The 14235-nt window shown below is 40.5% G+C and overlaps 1 protein-coding gene across 1 annotated transcript in view; it reads right to left on the reverse strand.

Moving 5' to 3' along the window:
- The window catches only part of ALDH1L2 (aldehyde dehydrogenase 1 family member L2), a 69013-nt gene that overhangs the window by 35650 nt on the left and 19128 nt on the right, over positions 1-14235 (reverse strand). The window contains exons 4-10 of the mRNA XM_047866656.1: positions 12840-13005; positions 11015-11116; positions 10715-10804; positions 8747-8881; positions 7459-7584; positions 6799-6890; positions 5347-5494 (exon numbers count right to left, since the gene is read on the reverse strand). Coding sequence (XP_047722612.1) covers positions 5347-5494; positions 6799-6890; positions 7459-7584; positions 8747-8881; positions 10715-10804; positions 11015-11116; positions 12840-13005 — 859 coding nt within the window. The remainder of the gene's footprint in view (positions 1-5346; positions 5495-6798; positions 6891-7458; positions 7585-8746; positions 8882-10714; positions 10805-11014; positions 11117-12839; positions 13006-14235) is intronic.

Here is a 14235-nt window from a genome sequence, read left to right on the forward strand (position 1 = left end):
AAAACTAAAAGAGTTCATGACCACTACACCAGCCCTGCAGAAAATTTTAAGGGGGACTCTGAGTGGAGAAAAGATGAAACAAAACAAAAAAGACCAAAAGCAACAAAGATGAGAAAGGACCAGAGAACATCACCAGAAATACCAACTCTACAGGCAACACAATAGCACTAAATTATCTTTCAGTACTGACTCTTTTAGTCAATGGACTAAAAGCTCCAATCAAAAGACATAGGGTATCAGAATGGATAAGAAAACAAGACCCATCTATATGCTGCTTACAAGAGACCCATTTGAGACCTAAGACACCTACAGATTGAAAGGGGATGGAGAACCATCTATCATGCTAATGGTCACCAAAAGAAAGCTGAAGTAGTCATATGTATATCAGACAAACTAGATTTTAAAATAAAAACTGTAACAAGACATGAAGAAGGGTAATATATCATAATTAAGGGGTCTATCCACCAAGAAGACCTAACAACTGTAAGCATTCATGCTCTCAACATGAAACACCCAAATATATAAATCAATCACAAACATAAAGAAACTCGTTGATAATAGTACCACAATAGTAGGGGATTTCAACACCCCACTTACAGCAATGGACAGATCATGTAAGCAGAAAATCACCAAGGAAACAATGATTTGAATGACACACTGGTCTGAATGGACAAAACATATATTCAGCACATTTCATCCTAAAGCAGCAGAATACACGTTCTTCTCAAGGGCACATGGACTATTCTCCAGAATAGATCACAAACTGGGACACAAATTAGCCCTTAACAAGCACAAAAATATAGAGATCATACCTTGCACATTATCAGACCACAACACTATGAAACATGAAATCAACTACAAGAAAAAAATTGGAAAGACCATGAATACTTGGAGATTAAAGAACATCCTCCTAAAGAATGAATGGGTTAGCCAAGAAATTAAAGAGGAAATTAGAAAGTACATGAAAGCCAATGATAATGAAAACACAATAGCCCAAAACCTCTGGGATGCAGCAAAGGTGGTCATAAGAAGGAAATATATAGCAATCCAGGCCTTCCTATAGAAGGAAGAAAGGTCTCAAATACACAACCTAACCCTACACCTAAAAGAGCTGGAAAAAGAATAGCAAATAAAGTCCCAACACCAGCAGAAGATAGGAAATAAAATTAGAGCAGTAATCAATGGTATCAAGATTAAAAAAAAAAAAAAAAACAATAAAATGAAACTAGAAGCTGGTAGTTTGAAAGAATTAACAAAATCGATAACCCCCTAGCCAGACTGATCAAAAAGAAAAAGGAAAGGACCCAAATAAATAAAATCATGAATGAAAGAGGAGAGATCACAACTAACACCGCAGAAATACAAATAATAATAAAAGAATATGAGCAATTATATGCCAACAAATTGGGCAATCTGGAAGAAATGGATAAATTTCTAGAAATATACAAACTACTAAACTGAAACAGGAAGAAATAGAAAATTTGAACAGACCCATAACCATTAAAGAAATTGAATCAGTAATCAAAAATCTCCCAACAAACAAGAGTCCAGGGTGATGGCTTTCCAGGGGAATTCTACCATTTAAAGAAGAGTTAACACCTGTTATTTTGAAGTTTTTCCAAAAAATAGAAATGGAAGGAAAACTGCCAAACTCATTCTACAAGGCCAGCATTACCTTGATTCCAAAACCAGACAGAGACCCCACTAAAAAGGAGAACTATAGACCAATTTCCCTGATGAACATAGATGCAAAAATTCTCAAGAAGATACTAGCAAACCAGATCCAACAATACATTAAAAGAATTATTCACCACGATCAAGTGGGATTTATTCCTGGGATGCAGGGCTGTTTCAATATCCACAAATGAATCAATATGATACATCACATTAATAAAAGAAAGGATAAGAACCACATGATCTTCTCAATAGATGCAGAGAAAGCATTTGACAAAATACAGCATCCTTTCTTGATAAAAACCCTCAAGAAATTAGGAATAGAAGGATCATACCTCAAGATCATAAGAGCCATATGCAAAAGACCCACCGGTAAGATCCTCCTCAATGGGAAAAAACTGAGAGCTTTCCCCTAAGGTCAGGAACACGACAAGGATGCCTACTCTTGCCACTGTTATTCAACATAGTGTTGGAAGTCCTAGCCTTAGCGATCAGACAACACAAAGAAATAAAAGGCATCCAAATCTGCAAGGAGGCAGCCAAACTTTCACTCTTTGCAGACAACATGATATTCTATGTGGAAAACCCAAAATATTCCACCAAAAAATGGCTAGAACTGATTCATGAATTCAACAAAGTCACAGGATATAAAATCAGTGTACAGAAATCAGTTGCATTTCTATATAATAATGAAACAGCAGAAAGAGAAATCAAGGAATCGATCCCATTTACAATTGCACCAAAAACTATAAAATACCTAGGAATAAATCTAACCAAAGAGGTAGAAAATCTATACACTGAAAACTATAGAAAGTTTATGAAAGAAACTGAAGACACACACAAAAAAATGGAAAAACATTCCGTGCTTATGGATTGGAAGAACAAATATTGTTAAAATGTCGATACTACCCAAAGAAGTCTACATATTCAATGCAATCCCTATCAAAATAACACCAGCATTCTTCATAGAGCTAGAACAAACAATCCTAATATGGAACCAGAAAAGACCCTGAATAGCCAAAGCAATCCTGAAAAAGAAAAACAAAGCTGGAGGTACCACAATCCCAGACTTCAAGCTGTATTACAAAGCTGTAATCATCAAGACAGTATGGTGCTGGCATGAAAACAAACACATAGATCAATGGAACAGAATAGAGAACCCAGAAATGGACCCACAAACATATGGCCAACTAATCTTTGACAAAACAGGAAATCATATCCAATGGAAAAAAGACAGTCTCTTCAGCAAGTGGTGCTGGGAAAACTGGACAGCGACATGCAGAAGAATGAACCTGGACCAATTCCTTACACCATACACAAAAATAAATTCAAAGTAGATGAAAGACCTAAACATAAGTTAGGAAGCCATCAAAATCCTAGAGGAGAAAACAGGCAACAACCTCTTTGACCTCGACTGCAGCCAACTTTTTGACATGTCTCTGGAAGCATGGGAAACAAAAGCAAAAATGAACTATTGGGACCTCATCAAAATAAAAAACTTCTGCACAGCGAAGGAAACAATCAGCAAAAGTAAAAGGCAACTGATGGAACGGGAGAAGATATTTGCAAATGACATATCAGATAAAGGGTTAGTATCCAAAATCTATAAAGAACTTATCAAACTCAACACCCAAAAAACAAATAATCCAGTGAAGAAATGGGCAAAAGACATAAATAGACACTTCTCCAAAGAAGACATCCAGATGACTAACAGACACATGAAAAAATGTTCAACATCACTCATCATCAGGGAAATACAAGTCAAAATCACAATAAGATACCACCTCACACCTGTCAGAATAGCTAAAATTAAATTAACAACTCAGGCAACCACAGATGTTGGCGAGGATGTGGAGAAAGAGGAATCCTTTTGCATTGCTGGTAGAAATGCAAACTGGTGCAGCCACTCTGGAAAACAGCATGGTGGTTTCTCAAAAAATTAAAAATTGAGCTACCCTACAATGCAGCAATTGCACTATTAGGTATTTATCCAAGGGACACAGATGTGCTGTTTAGAAGGGACACATGCACCTCAATGTTTATAGCAGTGGTGTTGACAATAGCCAAAGTATGGGAAGAGCCCAGCTGTCCATCAATGGATGAATGGATAAAGAAGATGTGGCATATTTATACAATGGAATGTTACTTGGTGGTCAAAAAGAATAAACTCTTGCTGTTTGCAACAACATGGATGGAACTAGAGTGTAATCAGTGAAATCAGTCAGTCAGAGAAAGACAAATATCATATGACATCACTCATATGTGGACTTTAAGAAACAAAACAGATGAACATAGGGGAAGGGAAGCAAAAATAAGATAAAACGTAAGAGACAAACCGTAAGAGACTCTTAAATAAAGAGAACAAACCGAGGGTTGCTGGAGGAGTGTTGGATGGGGGGATGGGCTAAATGGGTGTGGGGCATGAAGGAGGACACTTGCTGGGATGAGCACTGGGTGTTATACGTAAGTGATGAATCACTAATTTCTATTCCTAAAATCCTTATCATACTATATGTTAACTAACTTGGATTTAAATTAAAAAAAAAAAAAAGACTCAGAAGAGAGAACTGGTAGAGAATAGGGTCACTACAACCATTTCAGTTAACACATGGTTTTCTCTAAAGGCCTAGCCTTACATAGATGAAAACGCTTTGGAACTAAGATATGTAATGTGTTTTCATTCAGTGCATATTGATATTTTGTAGCATGCTAAAATAAAAAAATAAATAAACTTGGGCATAATTAAAAAAAAAAAGTTCCACAATCAGATAGTGGTGATGGTTGCACAACTCTGTGAATATACTTAAAACCACTGAACTGGGGGCGTCTGGGTGGCTCAGTGGGTTGAGCAGCGGGGTCTTGATTTTGGCTCAAGTCATGATCCCAGAGTTACGGGATTGAGCCTCATATTGGGGAGAGAAGATTCTTTCTCTCTCCCTCTGCCCCTCTCCCATGCACATGCACCCTCTCTCTCTCTCTAAAAAGCAAAACAACTACTGAACTGTACATTTTAATTTCTTTAAATGTTTATTTTAAGAGAGAAAGAGGGCACGCAAGTGGGGGAGGGGCAGAGGCAGAGAGAGAGAGAATCCCACGCAGCCTCCATGTGCAATTTGGAGCCCGACTCAGGGCTTGATATGGGGCTCCATCCCATGACCACGAGATAATCATGGGAGATCACGATCAAGAGTCAGACATTTAACTGAGTAAGCCACCCAGGTGTCCCTTAACTGTACATTTTAAAAGGGTGAATGTAATGGTGTCTGAATCATAAGACACTAAAATACCTGTTTTAAAAGGTATTTAAAATGTGGGGCGCCTGGGTGGCTCAGTCGGTTAAGTGTCTGACTTCGGCTCAGGTCATGATCTCACAGTTTGTGAGTTCAAGTCCCGCATCAGGCTCTGTGCTGACAGCTCAGAGCCTGGAGCCTGCTTCAGATTCTGTGTCCTCCCCCCCCCCCCGCCCCCGTCTCTCTCTCTCTCTGCCCCTCCCCTACTCACACTCTGTCTGTCTCTCTCTCAAAAAATAAATAAATAAACATTAACAAATAAATAAATAAATAAATAAATAAATGGTCATAAATGTAAAAACAAATGGACAAAAGGAACCACATTCCTTTATAGTGTATGGGTCCTAATGATTTAGATTTCCTGAAGCACAGAAAAGCTTACATAATCCACCACCAGCTCCTCTTCCGATTCTTCTCCTCTCAGTTTCCTCACAACTTTCTGAATGAAGTCTTCAAACTTGGTGGCCAGATAGACATCTTCATTCTGTAGTTGAAGCCCACTGCACTTCTGTCTGATCTCTTCAACCAGCCTTCAGGTAAGAACCAGTTCACGTCACTTACATTTTTAAAAGAGTTTAGGGGCACTGTGTCATTACATTTGTCAAGTTGCTTTGAGATCAGACATGTCACATGCCTATTTACCACCTATGAGATCTTCTATGATAATTGAAGAAATTGATAAGACCGGGAGAACAAAATCAAAAAGCTGCATTCTAAAAAAATTTTTACCGTTTATTTATTTTGAGAGAGACAGAAAACGCACGTGCACATGTGTGTGCATGAGAGGGGGAGTGGCAGAGAGGGAGAGAGAGAGAGAGAGACAGAGAGAGAGAGAGAGAGAGAGAGAGAGGGAGAGAGAGAGAATGTCGAGCAGACTCCATGTTATCAGTACAGAGCCCAATGCAGGGCTCAATCTCACAAGCCGCGAGATCATGACCTGAGCTGAAACCTAGAGTTGGAGGCTTAACCAACTGAGCCACCCAGGTGCCCCTAAAAAGGTGTCTGGAAGGACAGTGGATATTCTTTTGTCTTTAACTTTGTGCATGGCTATGATAAAAGAAACCAAGGCAAAAACATTTTACTTACTTGCAAGCAAGATAATTAAGGGGCACATAAAATCAGTTCCTATCGTTTCAAAGGTGCTCAAGGAATAAGGAATAAAGAAAAGTCCCCAATGTAAATAAAGATTATGAAACAAAAGACATTGTATAATATTTTCTGTAGATCATATATAAGAATGGAGCAAACATTTGTTTTATTACGTGGTTAGTGTTGGTACTAAGCAGAATCAAAATTATTTTTGAGGGGCACCTGGGTGGCTCAGTCGGTTAAGTGTCCGACTTTAGCTCAGGTCATGATCTTATGGTTCATGGGTTCAAGCCCTGCATTGGGCTCTGTGCTGACAGCTCAGAACCTGGATCCTCTGTGTCTTCCTCTTCTTCTGCTCCTCTCCTGCTTGCACTATGTTTCTCCTCTCTCAAAAATAAATAAACATCAAAAAAAAATTCTCATTTAGAACTTCCCAACTCCCGTGTCATATCGGAGGAAAATTAGCTAACAAATGTGAGGACGAATTTTAAAAAGAAACAAACAATTAGAAGCACTGATTTTCTAGGTATACAGGAGATATGAAAACAACTCCTGGCTAGTGACAGAGAAAGGAACAAAGATATGTGTTTGGCCGTGGAAACAAACAATCCAAAAAAGATGAAGAAAAGAGAAATAGAATAATGGTAGAGTGATAACATCCAGAACAAAGGGTTGGATTGGATCTTCAAAGTCAAAGTCAAAATCCCCAGTGGAGGGGTGTGAGTCAACAGGGTGATAGTTTTACCTGACAACATCCATTGAGCTTGCTCCAGATTTAAAGAAGTCTGTCGAGTCTTCAATAACAGGGACGTTACTTAAAATTCCAGCCCAGATGACCTATACGGCAAGGATAATTTTTATGAAGGGCGTGCCATGAAAAACACAGTGGCAGAGACTGACCAGTGCCTCACCAAACCTACTTTTTTTTTTCATCTTGGGTACATGGTCTGACTATATTTTTTAGCAACTCTTCAAGTTAGATGTAGCCGTATGACTGACTTCTAGCCAATGAGTATGAGCGGAGGTGAACTTGACACCCAGTCTTGACCCATGAAGAACCTCCTTCACACAATTCTCTGTGCCCTTTTGCCCTTTTTGGCTGACTGGACTGTAGGTGACTTTGAAGATAGCATAGCCTGGGTCCCTGGCTATGGGTCCCTGGGATTCCACCCCTAATCCTCACATTCCAGCTTCACCTCTAATCCCCCTGCCAACCTAGAACGGCCTGGGATTATTTTGTGAGTGAGAAATAACTTTGCATATACATTTTGGAGATGGCTATGGCTAATACAAAACAGAGGAGAAATAAAGTTCCATCCTCACTACTCTGAAGACTGATGGTACAGTTGCAAAAATGCTTCAGTTTTGCAAGGTAAGGGTAACATTAAGGAGATCACATGTTCACCTTGATGGTCCCTGCCACCTTCACCTCTTCGGCTGTAAGTTCTAGCACTGAGGTCTCACCCGCTGAAAAGTACTGAGAGGCTGGAATCATTCTTCCATCTTCAAACTGCAAATTCCTCACCATCAGCTACAGTGCAGCAACAAGACAAACAGAAGGATTGAAGATTAGGACAATTCAAAAGTGAGGTTGGTAGGGGAAGACGTGTCATAGATTACACAAATACAAGGGGCAGCTTATTTGGCAAATACAAACATATGGATAGAAAGCACTCACCATTATTTGTAAAAGGACTGAAATGGTATTGTAATAAAGGCAGCAGAAAGGAGAAAGTTAAGTCTAGGGGTAGCTACATCTCAAAATGGGTAATAAGCTCCCCCAAAATTGGCATTTGGATATATGTAGACTAAAACCTACTGAAACTCCTCTGCCTCCTCCTCCCCCTCCTCCCACTCCTCCTCTCCCTCCTCCTCCTCTTCCTCCTCCTCCCATCATCTGAACACTTACTCTGTAGCAGGCACAGTGCTAGGTATTCGTGTATGGATGCACGTATCTCATTTTAGTCTCATAAATCCCGATGGAAGCAGGTGCCATTATTATCCCCATTTTACTGATGAGGAAATGGAGACTCAGTGAGGGTAAGTGATTTGCCCAATGCCGCACAGCTGGGGTTACAACCGAGAAGCAGCTGGACCCTGAAGCCTACAATCTTAATAACTGATCTACCCTGCCAGCTACCAGAATATATCTGTAAGCTGCAAATTCCCCTTTGCTTTCTTCAAAGAGCCCACTGGGGCCAAGGGCCCATGCTTCCAAGCACAGCAGTGACGGTGGCTGCCTGCGTGGAAGGCAAAGGCAAGGAGCATCTGAAGAGGGCCACATCCATTGCATTTAGCCTCCTGGGCTCCAGCAGTGGGAAGGCAGACAGATGGGACTACTGTCTGTTTTATAGATGAGGAAACAGAGACTCAGAGGGGAGAAGCGTCCTCCACAAGACCAGTAAGTGGCAGAGCAGGGATTCACATCCTGTTTCCTGACTAAATTCCAAACTCTTTCTACTGTGCCACCAAGGTGACTGCACAGGTCCTTGAGGCTCATCCTAGGGACACTTGTTCTCAACTAGGCACACAGAGCCAGCTCATCCCCCGACAGAAATAGGGCATGGGTATCTCGAGCCTCCCATGTCCCACTGCAAAGCTGGATTACCTTGTAAAAGATATTTCCTTAGTAGCTTGGGTTATAGAAGGAAACCAAAAACGTTACTTTATAGGTGACCATATTGAACACTCACTGCTTTTCCATCATTACCAAAAAGAACAAGTCCATTTTTGGTAACAAGACCAGGCTTCGTGGCACCTTTGATTTCCAGTGGTTCTCCAGAAGGCACGGAGCTTTTCAGCAATGACGAGCCATAAAACGTGACCATCTAAAAAAGAGATCAAACCCATGTGAAATGAGGGAGTTACACCTACAAACAGGGGTGTGTGCAAACAGCACTCCCTGCAAAAAAGCTCCAGTTGGAATCATCATCTCTGATAAAATCGGAACACCCCAATGTGGGAGACTGTATCAAGCATCTGTGGAAACGACACCGAGCAAGAGATAGTTTATGAATGTACGACTGAAGAGTTTCAAGAATGCCTCACAACCAGATGACATTTATCACTTCTTCACATGGATACGAAGGTAAACGAGACAAAAAGGTCTTGCAGACTTCGATTTTCAAAGGGGAGGGGAGGTGGTGATGGCAGAGAGGCAGTGAGGGCAGGTGCAGGTAGCAACCAGATGATTACAGTCCAGTGCGATTACTGATGGGAAGTACAGGGTGCTTTGTGGGTCAGTTCATGGAAACAGGACTGGATCCAGACTGTAACTAAGAAAATGTGATGGTAATTGATTTGTGATTGTAATTCTATGACTATTAGCTATCACCTATTAAAGATTATAATAGTTAACATTTATTGAATACACATGCCCAGAACTCAGTATGTAAATGAATTAACATGTATTAACTCACTTAATTTTCACAATGACCTGTAGCCAATAAAAGAGACACTATTATTATTTTTTAAGTGTATTTATTTTGAGAGAGAGTGTGTGTGTGCATGCGCAGGAGAGGGGCGGCGGGGGGGGGGGGGGGGGGGGGGGGAGAGAGAACCCCAAGCAGATTCTATGCTGTTAGTGGAGCCCGATGCAGGGCTTGATCCCTGAACCATGAGATCATGACCCAAGCCAAAATCAAGAGTCAGATGCTTAACCGACTGAGCCACCCAGGTGCTATTATTAGTCCCATTTGCAATAAGGAACCCAAAGCCCCACTGGTTAAGTAACCTGCCTGAGATTACTCAGCAAACAGTGGCAGAGCCAGAATTTTAACAGAAACATTCTGGCTTCAGTTCCCACTCACTTAACTACTGCACTAAACTCCCTCTCTTGGTCCTTCCTGATCCCACATATTTTTGTTGGCACCTAATACGTACTAAGAATCCTGCTTAAGTGAGGATATTATCAAGACAATAACATGAAGTCCTTGCCCCATGGAGTACAAAGCCTAGTAGGGGTGGGGGGATTGATAAATAAAGAGACCCTGACAATATATAATACGCTGTGTCAGAGGCAGGCAGGGGGTTGTTGGACCAGGAGGAGGGACCCCCAACCTGGCCAGCACAGGCCTGTGAAGTCAGGGAACTCCCAAGGAGAGCTGAAACCTGAGAGCCAAGTTGGGTTGAGATTTCCCAGGGATTATAAGACCCTTCCTGCTCCTCCCCTGCCCCCCCCCCCCCCACGGCCACCTCTCCCACCTGCTCCTCACACCTGAGGCTCTTTGGGACTCCTAGACTGGGTAACACACTCTCCTATCTCTGGGTCTTTGCTTCTTTGTTTCCTTCTCTACCTGCTGACCTCTTGAAGGGCAAACAAATGGACCAGCTTTTCTAGGAAGCCTTTCCTACTGCACCTGAGTCTGGGCCTCAAGGATAGCATTTGTCTTATTGCCTTGTGAGTGCTTATTCACTTCTCTGCTTTCTCCATAAAACTGCAGTCTCCTTGAGAGCAGAGGCTGTGCCTAGCATCTGCTTCACAGCAAATGCTCAGTACGAGTAAAGATGGGGGTGTTTTCATCCGGCTGGGCACATACACCTAGAATCACAGACCCTCTTCATGACCAAGGAAAGAACCAGAGGACTTATGTGTAATACCTTTTACAAAGGTAACACACACACACACACACACACACACAAAATTGGTCCCTGGCACATACCTGTCCATTTATCTCTGTCCAAGCTCCAGGGACTTTATCATGACCTCGGATCCAGTTATGCAAAACTTCGGCAGACTGATCCCAAGAAATCTAGGAAAGCACAAAGCTGAATCTCCTAATGCTATGAGTGTCAAAGGCAATAGAAACATCTCTCTCCATCAGTGGTGGAAGTGGGGTTGGGTAAGCATAGAATAGGCTGGATTGGAGATCTACCCTTTGGCCAGGAAATTGTACGTTGGGAACTACTTAAAGGTAAATGGCCAAGAACTTTGGGGTGTATTATTGAGTGGATATAAATACCTCAGCATTTTCCTTTTTCTGGATGCCTTCATATGTTGCTCCTTCTTCTGGTTGGGGAATGCGAGGAGCTTTTCCATCGGCTATGAGTTGAACAGCTTCCACCTAAAGCCAAAAACATTATCTGGGTTATAGCCCAATGGTCAGCAATGGCATCATCTGTTTAATTGAAGCTCTGCAAAACAGAATTGCTACATAGAAATCTGTCCAGAGAGTCAGACTATGATAATAGACAACTACCATTTCTTCAGGTCCATCTATGTGCCAGGCAATGTGATAGCTACTTCATAGAAAATATCCTTTGCAGACATCACACCAATCCTGCCAGGTAGATATTATTATTCTGGTTTTACAGATGAGAAAAACGAGGCCTAGACAAGTGAAGCAACTAGCTCAAGAGCAGAGGTAGCCAATAGGCATCAGAAGCAAGATCTCCACCCAGGTCTACCTATTGCCAATATCAAGCCTGTACTCTTAAAAATGACTCCCTTGTTTCAACAAATTTCAACATCCCTTGATGACCCAGTGGGAATTTCAGTAATATAATTGTAAAATAAGTCACTGTGAGTGATTTCTATTTATCATGATGATTCTAGAAAGCAGTACGTTGTTATATTTAAGAAATTCAACTTACTTTCTAGTGTAGGACACCTGAAATTTAAAAATAATTAAAATCTACCCATGAGTTTGATTGCCTTTGGGATGTGTCCTGAATTCTCTTCTGTGCCAGATTCTCGTTTGCCTTGAGAGTCTCTCTCCTTCATGGGGAGGCCTACCTGAGCTTCAGTTCCCAGACCTCGCTCTCAGCATACACAGCTGCTGACCAACGCCCACCCCCCAAAAGTATGCGGATGGAGAGACCTGAGAACAGGGCCAGTTCATAGCTCATTCACTTGCCCGCTTGTAGCCATAATATCATTGGATACATGATCTGGGCTTGAGCAAATGCCGCCGAACACACCCAACACTACTTTGATTGTAATGATCATTTTTTTAGCACCTACTGTGTGCCAGGCACGTTACACAAATGCTACCTAATTTTCATAGCATGCCTGTAAGGCAGGCAGTTATCTACACTTTACAGATAAGGAAACCAAGGCTGGCGAAGCTAAGCGACTTGCCTACTGTCACAACAGGTAAGCAGTAGAATGAGAACTTTGGTGTCTTTCTGACACCAGTGCCCTACTCTCTTAATCATTAAATGATACAAACAAATCACTGCTGTCTTTCCTCCTAAATCCATAGCTTCTGCTTTTTCCTAATGTCCATCTCTATGTGGCTGCTTCTACTATATATATCGAACTCGGAAAAAATTAAATGACACTGAAATTATCTTTCGGTATTTCTACAAGCTAATATATTTTTATGTTGTGGTGCACGTGCTTTGAGCTTTTTACCCAGAGCCCATCTGAAAAAATTAAGCAATGCTAAATTTCACCCTGTTACATAGACTGATTTCAAATACTTTTGAAGGAAGTCCAACTTCCAGAGCAAAATTTCTTAAGAGTCTGTACACTTCTTTACAATTAGTCATTATAAACAGGGTTGGAGATTCAAGTATTTGGCAAAATAAATGAAGCCATTTCATTGCTACTTCATCCATTTTATCAGTGCTCTCAGAACAAGATAGCTTCACAAACTAAGAAATTTTAACATTCAGATTTCCACCCTAAATATACCATCCTACTGGCAAATATAAAATCTAATTTTGTTTTTCAGCTTTATACTGTGTGTAACAATTAATATAGGAAAATTCTCAATAAAAGAAAAATATTTCTAAAATCTTAGAGGTTTACTAAATTCTTCTCGATGGCATAAATATACTAACCATGGCTTTGATTCCTTCAGGAAAGAGAAACCGATTATAAAGTGCATCCACTGTATCATTGGGTTCAACATCACATGACTTCTGAAGAAGGATAGGTCCTGTGTCTAAACCATCATCAGCCCAGAAAACAGAAAACCCAGCTTTCTTATCTCCCATAATTAGAGTCCTGTGAAAAGAAGAGCTTCAACTTAAAATGTTGGTATATACTGAGGAGGGCACCTTTTGGGATGAGCACTGAGTGTTGTATGGAAACCAATTTGACAATAAATTTCATATATTAAAAAAATAAATAAATAAATAAATAAAATAAAATGTTGGTATAATGTATGACAAAGTGATGAGTTAGTGATATTAAAGTACAAGATAGTTATAATGGAAAGTAGACAGTGAGGGAAGCTACCATGAGAAATTAACAGCAAAGCCAGGAGATGTCAGCATTCATAAAATCACTACTTAATGGTACCACTATTTTGTACATTCCCATATCTATAGCCTTTCTTGTTAATACACATTAATGACTGCTAGTCTATTCAAAAGGGCACTGGAGCCCATCATTACTACCACTCATTAACTGCCAGTTGCCAGCTTTCTACTGTGGCATCAAGCAATTTTGCCCACCTGGGTCCAATTCCTACATCATAGTTGACCCTGTATTAGGCAGAATAAGATAAAGGAAAATAAAGCAGAAGATACTCAGTAAAGGAGAACTGATTATTAATTTAGATTATATAATTTGGACATAAGTGTCAGAGCTAGAATTAGCTCTAGATTGTCCATGTAAATTATAGTAAAAGATGGTTGGTTAATCCAACTCTTTGTATTTTATGCTCTAGGAAGCTTAGCCTAAGAGAAAATGTTGGCCCTGGGGGCTCCTGGGTGGCTCACTTGGTGGGGCATCTGACTCTTGATTTTGGCTCAGGTCATGATCTCACAGTTCATGGGACTGAGCACCATGTGGGGCTCTGCACTGGTAGCACAGAGCCTACTTGGGATTCTCTCTACCTCTCTCTCTGCCCCTCCCCCACTCATGTACGCACTCATGCACACACTCTCTTTCTCCCAAAATAAATAAATAAACTTAAAAAACAAAAAAAGAAAAAGAAAATGTTGGCCCTTAAGAGCATATAATACAACCAATAAGCTGAATATGTGAACAAATACATATAAAAGTATATCAGAGAGCAGGCTAATATAGACATCATCCATGTTTATGACCTAAATTTTTTTGTGTGTGGAATAATTTCTTTTTTTTTTTTGATTTAACTTTATTTATTATTTTTTAAAATTTACATCCAAATTAGTTAGTATATAGTGAAACAATGATTTCAGTAGATTCCTTAATGTCCCTTACCCATTTAGCCCATCCCCCTCCCACAACCCCTCTAGCAACCCTGTT

The sequence above is a fragment of the Prionailurus viverrinus genome, chromosome B4 (assembly GCF_022837055.1).
Source record: "Prionailurus viverrinus isolate Anna chromosome B4, UM_Priviv_1.0, whole genome shotgun sequence".
Classification (NCBI taxonomy): Eukaryota; Metazoa; Chordata; class Mammalia; order Carnivora; family Felidae; genus Prionailurus; species Prionailurus viverrinus.